Raw genomic sequence first — 14,660 nt, forward strand, 5'->3', positions numbered from 1 at the left:
ATATATATGTTATATTGTATTAAATATTATTAAGTACTAAACCTTTATTGACTCAAAAGAGAGTGGAGAGTGGAAGTTTATTCCAAAGCTTAAATGCAATAGCTTTAAAAGATCTGTCTCCTCCAGTACTTAAGCAAGTGCAAGGAACTGTCTAGGAACCGAACAGGTTTGGACTGGCTGACCTCAGGCTTGATTAAGTGTATGACTTAATCAAGTAAGCTGTAGAAGGAGCATGAGCAAGGCTCTAAAGGTCGACCCCTGAATCTTACATGAAAGTGTCCATTAAAACATGGAGCCAATGAAGAGATTTTAGGATGGGGGATATAAGAATGTATAAGAAAGTATCACATTCTGATACTGATAAAAGGGTGAAATTGTCTGAATTGTTGAGTTATCATTTGTGTAATATTTAGGATGGGCTTATAAAAATATCTGCTTCAGCCCAATCCTTTTTGGTTGCAACCAATATCGTGGGATGGACATAAATTGCTTTATATTTACTATATTAAAAAGAAAGAAAAAAAATCCAATATTTTCAATTCCAGGACAGTCCCAAAACACTGGATGATGTGCTGGTTGGCCACCACAGTTTCTCCAGCAACAAAGTATTTCCTTGTGAATAATGTGCACTTTGACGACCTTCGTTAGAACCTCAGAATTGTAAACAAATACATTCACCCATAACTGTCATGTTACAGTATCACATTGATCAGAGTAATTGGACAGAGCTCCCTCGCCCCCTCCTCAGCCTCAGCCCGTCCTTGCATTGCCCTGGTTGGCCCATGGACCTCACTTTTAGCTTGTGTAGCTGCTGTAACCCAAGTTTCTGAGGCCTTTCCCTGCTGCGTGTCGCAGCTCTCTGCTGCTCCAGGACTCTTAGGGTTTATTTTTGGCCTGCCATGGCGTCTGTTCCTTCCATTCGTGTGAAGGGGGGTCTAGTTTGGCTCAACATGAACCTGCCGTTCTAACACTTCGGGCAGGGACAAGCAGGCAGCAGCCGGCCGGCCACCCCCTAAGCAGCAAACGCACAGGTAAGTCCACCAAAATTACATATTTTTTATTGTTAAAATATTGCATCGTGAAGTTGGTTGTGGTCCCAAGAGCTAGGCGGCTGTGACTTTGGCAGGAGATGACCACCAGGGCATTGATAGGACTGTGATGTTGGGGGGAGGGGGGGTGATTTAGTCGTATCGAGCACTTAATAACTAGCATCTACAAACGTGTGGGGCTTTGACACATATGTTGTTTAGCTAAGCATGTTAGCCAACTATTCCACTATGCTAACAGTACATCCCTTCACGAGCTGTGATCGACGGTCCACAATATGTTTGTATGTTGAGTTTATCTTTTGAAATGTCTAATCTACAACACGTTTACGCTCTTTCCAAAGGGGTACCTGCCTGGGCTGCCTCCAACATCCGTAACACAAGTTTTTACCTGGTGAGTTCATGCCATGTCCGTCACTATATGTCATGTGACACCTTCATCAGTGCTAAACGGATTTTTGGGGCTGGATTCGTTGAGTTGGTCCATTGTACATCGAGAGGCTTGTCCGGCTTTATTACACCAGCTATTCTTACCCTTGCCTCTTTTGAAACGGCATCCAAAAGACGCTCTAAATACAGAGCCTACCGCAGCCTTAAATGGAGGAGCGGGTTCTCGTGTGTCAGGCAGTGCTTCAGAGTTAGGAGGACATTTAAAACACAGCCAGATCTGGCCTACATTTCACTGAGGTGACACACTTAGAGAATTGATAACGTTAAGCAGTTGGCTGAAGAAGGCTGCATTATGTCTGGGATCACTTCAAGTCAACCTACAAATTTGCCTTTTTCAAAATGTTTTTAATAGATTCAGTTTAGTCAAGTTTATTTTGTTCTTCTTCTTCTTCTTATTATTATTATTATTATTATTATTATCATACTTAAAGGTAATAGGAACATACAAAGCATGCATGTATGCTTTGTATGTTTCTATTGCCTTAAAGGGGTAAATTAAGTTATTAATCGTGATAAAATCGAAATTGGGATTCAGCTCCAAGAAAATCGCAATATACATTGCTCACCCCAACTACTATTTGAATGCATTAAATGTCTGTCTTGGTTAAAATTGGTCTAATAGCACACCCCTTTTTTGCTAAACTAAACTTTATTTCAGTTTGAGTTTATTATCACCTGAAAACAAAACATTTATAACATTTCTGTCGTAATCTTTGGTAATTTAAAAGTTTACTATCATCCTAAAGCAGGGGGGCTATTGTCCTGACTGCACCACATTGATTTGTATCTTATGTTACATAGTAAAGCAGGACTAAGCAAAGACCAACCCAGTGTCAGTCAATAACCCGGCTTGAACTGGAGCACAGCAGCAGATATAGATATAGAGCTAGACCCAGACTGGGTCATCTGAACATCTGTAACATCTGAACCAGGACTTTTACCCTTAAATATAAGATATGATAATCCTTTATTGTCCCACATGGGGAAATTTCATTACAACATCTAACAGCTAACATAGTGCACTCAGGACAAACACAGTTTAGGCAATATGGTCCATTTAACCATGATGGGCCGGACCATTTTGCCACAACTGCTTAGTGGGCCGGATTTGGCCCACGGGCCGCCAATTGAATAGCCCTGACCTATAGGACGTCACAAGTATCAACAAGTGAAATATAAACTTACAATTACAATTATTTTGAGGAAGCATTAACAATTATTCATGGTTACTGGTAATGGTAACAGTTAAATATTTCACACATTAATACATCATCACACATTTTCCCGTTTTTGACCACATGAAACTGAACTTGACAGTGACAAAAACAGTTAGATATACTACTATTTTTTTAACGTCTATTTTCTGAGCTATAGATTGATTAAAAAAACTTAATGTTGCTTCTAAAATGGTCACAATACAGTACAATTGTGTTATGACCTGAATAATCAAACTTATCAATTAACCCAATAATGGTGACATCCCTAGTCACAAACAAGTGTACTATTCGTATCCTTACAAGCCAAGTAAATGCTTACAATTAATTAGTCACTGCATGAGCATATATGCAGACAACTGGCTCTAATTCCCCTCCCTAAAAAATATTTCAGCTTTAAATCATCTGCAACTGGGTGACCCCCATTAACCCCTGAGCCACCGTGTACAAACCAGTGCATTAGTTTGTGTCTTTAACAACAATGGCGGGCTGTGAGCTCCTAAGTCCATACGCATCCACGTTATTTATATGTTGATCCTCTGTGATAATGTTTTTTCTGGGGCCTATCCAGTGTCAGAGGCTGTGATGTCATGGGGTCAGCTGCTCCGCCTTCACTTTCACCTTCCAGCAGAGGAATATACTCTATGTGTGGCTTATGTGGCATGAGAGAGACATGCAGGGACTGGACTCAAAGAATCAATATGGTTTTAGTCTGAATAAATATGCTTTGTCATTGTTTTCTATAGCAGTGTTTTTCAACCTGTGGTACATGTGACTATGTTCTAGAATTGTTTTAATTCTAATTAGGGCTGTGCTGCGACTGACGAGTATTTTAATAGTTGACTAGTCAGCGATTCCATTTTTGACAAGTTTAATATACAGAACATTATCAACCAAATAAAGGTTCATAGCTGGTGACTAAACTCCTAGATAAACAATGTTTTTGAATAAACTGTAATTATTATTCCTTTTTTGACATTTCGATTTAAAAATACTGCTCTCTTTGTTACAAAATTGCTATTTAGACGTCTGTTAGAGTTTGTACAGTCCAACTAACATTTACGAATATCTAAATACGACTATACAAGTATTGCCAAAATATCTTGTTTTGAAATGTGCTGCGTTTTGCCAGTGTTTAGATCTGCTACAGTCATTGAACGAAACCAAGAAGCAAACAAGACTGTACTAAAACTATTGATACAGGTTATGCTGCTACACAACCTGTTCACCTTTCACTTGTGATATTGTTGTATTTATTGAAGTTTGGCAAAAATGAGTAGCATTCAGTGAAAGTTGGGTTTTATTGGCCTAAAACAAACTACTACTATAATTTATTATTACATTTTCACACTCTATGCACCGTTTTTGAAGTGAGGCCTTATCAACCAATAACCAAAACTAACCGAAAATGCTTCTCAGATTTGTATTACAGTAATTACGTTATGGTTGAAGAAGTTACCGATTCAGTGGCTCCTCCAGATCCACTTTGTAGTTTCCTGATTTATTGTTTGGAGGAAGGTGATGCAGCATCTTAAATGAGGGCAGCAGGTGATTGGCTGACCTCGTCTCTGCTTTCTAACTATAATTAGTCTTAGTTAAACCTCCGAGGATCAGCTGTGAGGTGGTAACATTATCATCAAATTCTAGCCACACAAGTACCTCAATATGTTGGTGTCCTGTGTCTGTGTCCTAAAGTTTAAGTGAATCCTGTACAAGTAGTTTTGTTTGTGCAGGAATGGGACGGTAAACAATTATATTGTTTATAGCAATCAAAAAGGTTAGACAATAATTGTCCGTTATACATGATGTATCATTTTTGGCTAACCAACCGTTTCTCACAGCTAATGCTAACTTTATTTAAAACGTACAAAAATACAGAAACAACAATTTAACATTTTAAGTAAACATTATTACATTTATTATAACTCCAAATTAGCATTAGCACTGACGTACAAACGTCCGGTGGGAAGTATTCAGCTCATCATTCACCTGCAGCTCACTGTCCACTGTGTGTTCTTTAAGTGTTTATTCATTTTAGTGGGACTCAAAACCCAGACAGATACTGTCGCTAACACAGAACTGAACTGGACGCTAACACTAAGTTTACAGAGCCTATAATTACCAGATTATAGAATAAGCACTATATGGACGATTTCTTCTAGATTAATAATGTTTTCCCTTATGACAAAGCACAATATATTAGTGTTTTAAAAAACAAATGCATGATATTAAAATTATAAAAATCAATATGAAATGTCTTATATTATCATTAATCACAATTATTGGCCATTATAATAGTGACTTAAAATGTCTGTTCTGTTCCAGTCCAATATTTGTATATACAATTAGTGGTATGTTCATAAAACTGTAATCATTATAAAATTTTAATCACACAGAGATTTAATAGTTTAATATTGTCAATGCTCAGGACCTTTTAATCTAGTCAAGAGCCAATCCTCTGGCAGTAAAAGCATGTGGTTTAGAGCAGAGACATGGTTTGTTTTTTTTAAATCCACTGACTAAGCTCAACATTTTATTTGCAGAATGATTGTTTTAATAAGAAAAATAAATACATTTAATTGAACAGTGAATTGTGACTCCCAGAAGAAGCCACTTTAGTTATATCTCTAAATGTAGCAAATAAAGCAACTGAGTGTACGTGAAGCACAATACAACCAAAAGTATCACCAAGATTGTGTAAAATCTCAAATCCTTGAATCTGTGCTAACCATGAACAGCCCTTTGTTATGATCCAGTATTACCAGAGATGTGACTCTAACAAACTTTTAATTTATTTATGAAAATGGGGTTACAGACATATAAGATGGCATTGAAGAAAACACTTTATAAAACGTTCAAATTTAGGAATGTCTGCAGTAGTTTACAGATGAAGCAGAAGGCACCAACACGGACAACACAATAGTATCAGCATCTTTGAACATAGGAATGATACTGTTTTCATTCCATTGTCATTACATTGTGTAACATATCTTTGTAGAGTAGAATGTAAAAAAACATAATACTTGTAACATTTTAAATTTGTAACACATTACCATGTTATGATTTTTAAATGAAACACTTTCTGTTATCAAAAAGTCAGATTGTTTGAAGCAAAAATCTAAGCGCAAAAAACCACATAATAGAGCATGTAAAAGAGAAAAATAAAATCTTGCATTGCCTATGTGATAGAAAATGTAAACTCTATGAAAACCAACTCAGACTTACCAGTAACAGTAAAGCTCACAATCAGATATGTACAAGATATTATAAAATACATCAAATAAGAAATCCGTACATATTTGGTGAAATTTGAGTTGTGTACATAAAATTGAAAAACTGAATGTTGTGATTTATTGGATGAAATATTTGGGACCATTTCTGTTCATCATCGTTGGGAGGCGGTGCACATGATCATGATCCAGCTCACCGGTTGTTCTATAGATCTGTAAGAAACAAGAACATCAATATACATTTGAATAGCATTATACAATTTGTCTTGTAATGTGTTTGTATGCAATTTAGTTGACTGTTTGGAACTCTTTGGGACTTTAGGTGCCTGGCTACAAATAATAGTGTTTATGGGCTGACCTTTAGTGGTTTGAACAGTTGTCTGAGGTTGTAGCTAAAATGAAGCAGTATAAATGTGTTAAATGTTTTGCTGTACTATCACCATCACCTAAACCAAGTTTTCTTTCTTTATATATATATATAAGGTTTAAATAAGAAATGCAATCTATATTCAAACATTGGTAATACACTTTATCAATCATTCTTCCTTGTCTTGTTTCCACAGGGTGCAAACGCGCTCATGGCTCTCGCTTACACCTCCATCCACCAGCCGGGCCTGTTTTCCCACCATTACCCCCCTCCACTGCTGCCAAAGCCGGGCAAAGACAACATCCGCCTGCAGAAGCTCCTCAAACGCTCCGCCAAAAAGAAAGCTGCAGTTCAGGTCTCGCAATCTGCCGCCCCCTTCCGCTCCAGCCTGTCGCCTGTAAACGAAGCTAGTCCAGATTTAGAACACAGTGATCACTCCTCCACTCCGCCCAAAACCCCCGAGACTCTGTACAGTTTCTACAGCCATCAACCGCCAAGATTTTCAGTAAAACCAGTCAAGCCGTACCAACATGTCGCGTCCCCCTATCCCCAGCGCGCAGCATTTGGACGTGGAGCACAGTTGTCCCCCCAAACCGTGGGGGCACCTCTGTACACACAACATGTTGCAGATACACCTTCCTACCCCAGCGTCCCACCTGCTACACAGCCCGCCCCACAACCACCAGCTCCCAAAATAACATTGCCCTCTTCTTCTGCGCTCGAACAAGCAGCTGTGGAAGTGCGAAAACCAGCCTTCATCACGCTTCCTGCAACACCAAGGGCACCAAGTCCTGGTTTTTACTCAACTGTCCTGGGAGAGACACGACCTCTCACTGTGCTAACCCCCATTGTCAAGTCAAAAAGCCCTTTTCCAAATTTTAAAGCAAATGAAAGGTCAAGATCGCCAAAGCCAATGTTTGATGTCCCTCAAATTAGGAATTACACAGCAAGTACATCCTACTATGAAACATCAAGGACCCCGCCTGTGTATGATACGGCTGGGCTCACCTTTATTGGGGGAACTTTGGCACAATCTAAAACTGAAATCAAGAGAGATTCAACACCATCATCTGAGATAACTGCTCCAACAGCTGACTTAATGGATCCAGACCAACAAAGGACCCCTGTGATGACGGGAGTGGTTGCATCTACCCAAGAATCTCAAGTCCAGACTCCAGCTTCAGCTAGTGAAGTGAAACGGGCAACACCAGTGGCCGAAATCAAGCGAGCCACGCCGACTTCCGAACCAAAATGCACCACTCCCAACACGGAAATAACCGTCAAAACAACAACTAATGAATACCAATCATCACGCACATCATTGAGACGTCCAAGAACACCCGCCTACCGTCCGACAACTCCAGCTTTTGAAGTCTCAAGACCCAATCCCTTACTCTTTGCAGTGTCACCCATAACAGTAGAACAAGAAAGATCCATAACTCCTAAGTCGACTATAAGCGATATTTCAGTGAAGTCTTCTGAAGTTGTACCGAATGGGGACCTTCATCTCGCTGAGCTGCCAGAAGTGAAACCAGTCCAAGCTCTTATTGTAAAGTCAAAGTCAGAGTCAGATATTTTTACAGTGGAAGCTCCTACTCCTGTTGCTGAAACGCTTTCAACTGAGCAATTGCCATCTTTGCCCTCTCAAAGCATTCAAAGACCTAAGACTCCAACGTTTGAAGCGTCACGGCTGATGAGTTCCGCCCCTGGATTAAAAAGACCAAAAACACCCACGTACGGGCCCTCCTTAACTAGGGCATCACCTGTAGGCTTTCAAAGACCCAAAACTCCAACACAGGTTGCCCAGAAATTTCAGAAGTCATCCTATCGTGGACTGACGCCTGCAGAGTATGCGGCCTACGGAGGCATCAAAACCTACTCTCCAGCCTTTGGTATCACAACATCTTTGACCGCACAAGAAGACATTAAAGTAGAGGAAAAAATAGAAGCTACAACTACTTCTGAAAAGGTTTCGGTAAAGGAAGAGGCCATTGTTGAAGTGCCTAAACCAAACGAAAGCACTAAAGAATTGGATAAACCTAAGACAATTCCATCTATTCCAACAATAGTGGTAACTCAAGCATCTGAGACTATTGCAACCACAACTATGCAAAAGAAAGTGTCGAGCCAAATTGTAGAAAAGGCATCAGTAATTCAAGAAACGAAAGTTGCACCTCAAACAGAACATAAGAAACCTAGTAAAAGCGTTGTAAAACCTATTCAAGAACCTGCTAAAGTAAGTCCTGAAGTCAAGCAGCCTATAAAGGATGACCAAGATGGACTAAAGGCAGTTAGAAAATTGTTTGGAAAAGCTCCACCTGCAGAACAAAAAGCTAAAGTTGAACAAAAACAGGAAACAAAACCTCAAGCTATAAGTGAAACTAAATCTGAAGAGAAAAAGCTAGCGCCTTTCAAAACGGCTGCAGCAGAAACAAAAATGAATGAAAAGAAAGAAGAATCTACCCCAGCTGCTCCAACAGAGAAAAAGGAAGAGGGTGGGGCATTACAAGCTGAGCCTCTTCTTAAAGCTCTGCAAAAGCCAAAAGGCCTGAAATCCAAAAAGAGCGGCTGGTCCAGGCTAAAGAAGCACATGGTGGTGGAGCAAGAGGAGCCCCAGTTTCCAGATATGGGTGTCCACAAAGAGTCCACGGTTTCGGACACAAGTGGCAAGGCCAAACCGGTTGAGGCCGTAGCTGAAAAGGAACCACCCAGTGAGAGCCAAGCTACAGACAGGGACAGCCCCAAAGCAACTCAAATGTGGAACGCCGTCCTCTTCCAGATGTTTTCCACCAAAGAGAACATCATGGCGCAGATCGAGATGAACAAAAGCGAAGAGGAGAAAGTCCAAGAGAAAAAGGAAGAGTCTGCAGAGATCCCTTCGTTCGCACACCGGCTGCCCGTGCTACTTTTTAGTCCCCGATTTGATGCTAAAAAGCTCAGAGAGGCTGCATCCAGGCCAGTGACGAAAATTTCCACTGTGTTTGAAATGGGGCTGATTGGCCGGAAAGGGAAAGAGGAGGAACCAAAAGACTTTAACCGAACAGCAAGGGGGTTTGCTGCTTCTTAAGCTAATTGTTAATGTTTAAAATGTAAAGAAAATGCTATTTATGTAAAGCTTCTGTTGTTGTTGTTGTACAAGTCCACAGTCTTTGTCTATGTGACTGTTGTGAGGACTCGGCCTTCATTTTTACCTGCATTGTTGAGTGATTGGTTGTGAGGTAGATTCTTCATGTTTCTAGACAGCGAGTTGTATGTGTGTCACGTTGGATTAAACAGTTTTGTTTTAAATATACTCAGAGCTTCTCATTTGTCCCTTATTATTAGTCATCTTGTTCATGTTTTTTTTTTTTTTTTTTTTTTCATGAAGGCACTTGTCATTGTGTGGAAAGAAAGTGGCATTTTTTGGAAGCATCAAAATAAGTAAGTGCAATGATTTAAGCAAAAGGGCCAATTTGTGATTTCTTAGCAAAGGGGTTAAAGCATCTCATAACTAAAACAAATTATTTTTAAAATGACTTATTTTCCATTGCTTGTTTGTTCTGCAGTTAACATTCACACACACAGCTATCTCATGAATTTATATTTACCTTTCAGAATGGTGCTACTTGCCTCTGGGTAAGAAATACAGGGTAAAACATTTGCATTCATAAACGGCTTCATGTTAAACTGCCAATAAGTAAAGCTTTAATGGTTGAATTATGTTTGTGTAAAAATAGATGAGCTTTAGACAAAACTTGCTTTGACCTGATGCTTGTTGAGAATGTTTTTAGAAATGGTGCGGGAAAGTACGTAGGCACAAAGAAGTTTTTTCTTTAGTTTGTGCAAAATGCCGTGATACATTTTGTGTTGCCATTTGTCTCTGGAAGAGTAACTGTTTCAAAAATAAATACTGAGAAAAGTTGCCGATGTTGACAATTTATTCTTTATTTGACAAAGTACCTTTTTAATTATGAATAAACCGTGAAAAAAAACTATCCTTAGAAACTAAAATTATTGTAGCTTAATTTTTTTTCACATTTCTCGTACCTTCAGAAAACTCTCCTTCTTCGTCATCCATGGGGATCTTCTCATATTTTCCATGACCAGAGACAATAAACTTGTATTTTTTGCCAGATGTGGAGCCCTGAAATCAATCAATATGAATAATGACTCGGATGAACAATATGTAAAAGCACAAAAGGGAAAACGTTATTATTGAGCATTTATAACATGTAACAAATAATACATAATGTCAATATTTCAATGCTAAAAACAATAGCTACACTTATTGTGTTATATAAGGGAAGCTTTTCTCTGGGCCTAATGTAGGGATTGTTAATAGTTGATTATAAAATGCTGATTTGTGTTAAAACAGGTACAAAATTTTAAATATGCAAAGTAAAAGTTTTGATTATGTCTAGCTTGTCTCACCTACTCAAATAAATAGTTTTCAAGAATCAATGTGACTTTGGTATTTAGCATGTCGTTACCAGCTAAAAGGACAAGGACAAGTGAAAGTCAAAGTGTTTGTCCAGAATGACAGACATACCTTTCTCTGTCCAGGCCTCATGGAGCCCTCTCCCATGCCCTCCCACATGTTCCTCTTCTGCATCACGTCTCCAGGCTTCACGTCCTGGGAGACAAAACAACAAGTGTAATGGCAGTAATAATAGGAAACAGTTTAACATAGTCGTGTTGAGGGCATCGTCTTCCCAGGGTCTTTGCAATTTGCCCCCGTTTCCTGCCGTTTTCAGCGACATTTTTGTCTTTTTTCCCACAAATTTTGGAATTCAAACAACTTTCTTTCATGTTGTCAATATGGGGTATTGTTTGTAGACATTTGAGGCAAGTAATTAATCTAATCAATTTTGGAATAAGGCAGAAAAATGATAAAATATGGAAAAAGTGACTGAATACTTTCCGGATGCACTGTAATATCAATTGTTAATTCATATAAATCGTAAATAAAAATAATACTGTTATATTATTCTAACTCAGGCTTTGTTGCTGGCACCTTCTCCCCCAAAAGGGAAAGCTCATATAAAGTGTTGCAGTTATGTTGCACCTGAACCATCGTAAAACTGGACCTATAAAACCATTCTCCATACCATAAATTCTACTCCAGGAAATACTTGGAATGTCTTCTTATAAATACTTGAATGGTGCAGTTGTTGACTTACTGTAGGTTTCCCTGGCCCTTGTCGGCCGGAGTCATTGGGGCCCTTCACCCACTGAGTGATCAGGTTGGCCACGCCCACTTTCAGACTTTCTGTATCCTGTTATAAGCAACATAAAAGAGTTACTGCCATTCTTCACTGCAATTATTCAGACACTGTCATCTTAACCAACCCATCAGAAAATAAATATTGATTAATGTATTATTGTTACACACATTTAAAATAAAGTGTAAATATAATACATAGTGGCCCACATATTATCACAAAACCACAAAAAAGTGTTCTCACCTTGCAGCCTGGTACTTTGGTCGGACTCTGACTGAAAACCTCTCCAGCTTCAAATAATGTCTTCTTCGTGGCCACTTCTGGTGCACTGGGAAGGTCAGCTGGTGCTGCCTTCACTGACCGGGTCTCACTGGAGTTCTGGAAATACAAAATAGTGAAATGTCAGATTGTTTTCTTTGGGTCACTTTTAAATCAGATTTATGATGCTTTTTGGAGTATTTAGTATTGAACAATAAGATAAATAGGTCTTACATTGTTGTCATTTGTAAACATGTTGATCAAAAACGTATTTAATCTTATTTAATCATAGTTTTCATCTTTGTTTTATGGCACACAAATTGCTGAAGCAAGTCCCTAGTTTGTGAATTTTGGCAATAAAAGCATTTTAATAATAAAACTGAGTCACCTCTTCCATGAGAGATTTCACCATAACATGCAGCGGATTTTCTGTTTTTATGTTTAAAAAGATGATTTATAACTCAGAGTCTTAGTTTTTCAGGGTTGGGCACAGTGTTAGTCCTAATATCATTTTGCTTCCGTTCTAGTCATGGTTTTGTCCTGATTTTGCGGTGATTGTGCAAGTGTGAACGCACCCTCATATAATCACAACTATGTACAGAGAAGTGGGCGGAGATAGGGGGTAGGTAAAAACAGGAATTTTCTGAGCACTTGAATGCAGGACAATACAGGATTATTCAAACATGCAGGAATCAAGATACTATTTGTTTTTCATCATTTTGTCATAGTTCTAAATGAAGTCTGGCATATCGGTCACAATCTCTCAAATTTGTCCGGTTCCAAATTAATTGTAAAAGAAATATTTTCCATTTTCTAAATGTCAGTTATTATTTGTGTCCAGTCCTTGATCGTAGGCTCCGTTTATGCCATGTCCTTGTGACAGACTTCTTCTCTGCTGCCAGAAAATGTCTCCATCTATTGTATCCATGGCAGGAGTTTGGAGACCCACATGCATTTTGAGTAATCAATGATGAGAAAAGACTTTTATGTTTAATGTAAACATGTTGCATTTACTTTCTCAAAAATGAATAGGTCAAAATGTTGGACAACTGTAGATAGATGGCTAAAGAGATTTTTCTGTGCACAAATTTTGTTTTGTGTTGATATGGTCAGTAATTATTGAATTATTACGATAAATAATATATAAAATATATTATTCTGAGGTTGACAACAAATTCTACCTTCAAAACTTTCGTGCTGCTGCCATATGAAGTGACATTTTTGACTCAGATATCACCTTATTTCCTTCACTCACTGACATTTCAGTGAGTGAAGGAAATAAGGTGATATCTGCCCCACTTGTTCATTTTTACTGCACTTTTGAGTTAAACCGGTTTGTTAAGTACTCCATAAATAAAAGTGTCTGGTGTTAACCTGGGGTCAAACTGTGAGTAGTGAATCAGCCTGGGAACGGCCCGAGGTGAGGAGCACGAACAGGGAACGGAAGAATAGAATACATAAAAGATGAACACATGCTAGTACAAAAGATGCCTCTATAAAACAGCATGCAGTGATGATGTCATGCCCCAGGTGCTGCTGGGAAATGTGACCCGGGCATAATAAAGGTTAGAGCAGTGTTTTGTCTCAAGTACCTTCAAAACAACACCACCAATCCAACAGAAAAAGAGTAGATTTGTCTATTTACTGGAAGAGTCAATTTCATTTTATGTTCATTTGTTTGACAGAACGACTCTACACTGAGTAAGTCCAAAGGCTGTTCAGGCTAGTTTTTAAAGGTTAAAACCCCTTAACCCTGTGTAACATCCATAACACCATCAGAATGTCTGATCTCGTCAGATCTCTGAGGTTAAGCAGGGTTGGGTCTGGATGGTTCTGGGAGACCACTGGGATCACCAGGTGTGTTCTTGCCTCCAGTGTCTGAGTGTATGAAGGTCTTTGTGAAAGCCAATGTGGGACAATGGATGGAAATTATACAGTGTATGTTCATTAATAAGTACGGTCCTCACCAAATAAGCAAAAATAATAACAAACTATGTGATAAATATGAATCTACAATAACCAAGCCTCCTCTAGTTTGTTTGAAAAAGGAACAACAATCCCAATTTAACCTGTGCATAATGTTTGTCCTTCTCAGTTCGGGCCATGTTCAGCGCCTCCTCCAGAATGCCTGACTCACTGAGCTGCAAAGGCTGCACTAGCACCGAGTCATGTTTGAACTCTGGAGCCTTAATGGCTTCCAGAGTCTCGCCACACGTGCTACTTAAACCTCCTCCTCTTGAAGCATCGTCATGGGGCTTGAACACTCAAAGATCAGACTGTCTTTCAAGTCCCCCAGGCCCATACTTGGTCTCAAGCCTTTTACTTCAACCTTTTCTTTGTCAATTTGAAAACTTCTACAACACTTCCCTGTGGAATTCAATAAATATGTCAATAAAAACCTACACCATTAGATATACTTAAATCAGTCTTTGTCTCTAGTCTGATCTGTTTATGATATGAGGAGAATAGTCCCATAAATGTGATTACTAGCTTATAACTGTAGCATGTAAATATACAAACGAGACTTTAGACCCGGAATGACCCTGGAGTCCTCACAACCTCTTCAGTCCAAAGCAGACAGTGTGTGGTAATAAAGGCAGCTGCACTTTTCATCAGTTACAATCAGTCACTTCATCAGCCGGAGGCATTGTACAGGCGTAACACAACCCTCCAACCATGTGCCCAGAAAAGAAGCTCATAAATCTACAGCCAAAACACAGACTGCCAGAACTATAGGACACTGTAGGAAGCACTTTATTACTCAAAGTCACATTTTCCAGGTGTCAAACAAAAGGCCGTGCCAATGTTCAACTTGTTCATTTACCAGTATATAGTGGCCACGCCCATTCACAAACAAATGAGCTGAACTCGAAGATGTGGAACCTTTTTAGATA

General features: G+C 39.0%; 2 protein-coding genes across 3 annotated transcripts in view; one reads left to right on the forward strand and one right to left on the reverse strand.

The window, feature by feature from the left end:
- The first annotated feature begins 844 nt into the window (after positions 1-844).
- Positions 845-9,426, forward strand: prr33 (proline rich 33). Its single transcript, XM_072434702.1, has 3 exons — positions 845-1,031; positions 1,391-1,440; positions 6,504-9,426. Exon 3 carries the CDS (start codon positions 6,519-6,521, stop codon positions 9,372-9,374), a length of 2,856 nt encoding a protein of 951 aa, XP_072290803.1. The 5' UTR covers positions 845-1,031; positions 1,391-1,440; positions 6,504-6,518; the 3' UTR covers positions 9,375-9,426.
- lsp1a (lymphocyte specific protein 1 a) overlaps positions 5,481-14,660 on the reverse strand; it is a 47,915-nt gene continuing 38,735 nt past the window's right edge. For both annotated transcript variants that reach the window (XM_072434704.1, XM_072434703.1), the window contains 5 exons: positions 11,752-11,886; positions 11,467-11,562; positions 10,836-10,919; positions 10,334-10,430; positions 5,481-6,153 (listed from right to left, as the gene is read on the reverse strand). In XM_072434704.1, the coding sequence (XP_072290805.1) occupies positions 6,146-6,153; positions 10,334-10,430; positions 10,836-10,919; positions 11,467-11,562; positions 11,752-11,886 (420 nt within the window). In that variant the 3' untranslated portion in view covers positions 5,481-6,145. The remainder of the gene's footprint in view (positions 6,154-10,333; positions 10,431-10,835; positions 10,920-11,466; positions 11,563-11,751; positions 11,887-14,660) is intronic.

The sequence above is a fragment of the Eucyclogobius newberryi genome, unplaced genomic scaffold (assembly GCF_026437365.1).
Source record: "Eucyclogobius newberryi isolate DKJ021-1_F unplaced genomic scaffold, fEucNew1.0.hap1 SCAF_7, whole genome shotgun sequence".
Lineage (NCBI taxonomy): Eukaryota > Metazoa > Chordata > Actinopteri > Gobiiformes > Gobiidae > Eucyclogobius > Eucyclogobius newberryi.

What these genes read in the sequence shown, in the direction of transcription:
- prr33 (XM_072434702.1), top strand. Translation starts at nt 6,519, where the DNA reads ATGGCTCTCGCTTACACCTCCATCCACCAGCCGGGCCTGTTTTCCCAC.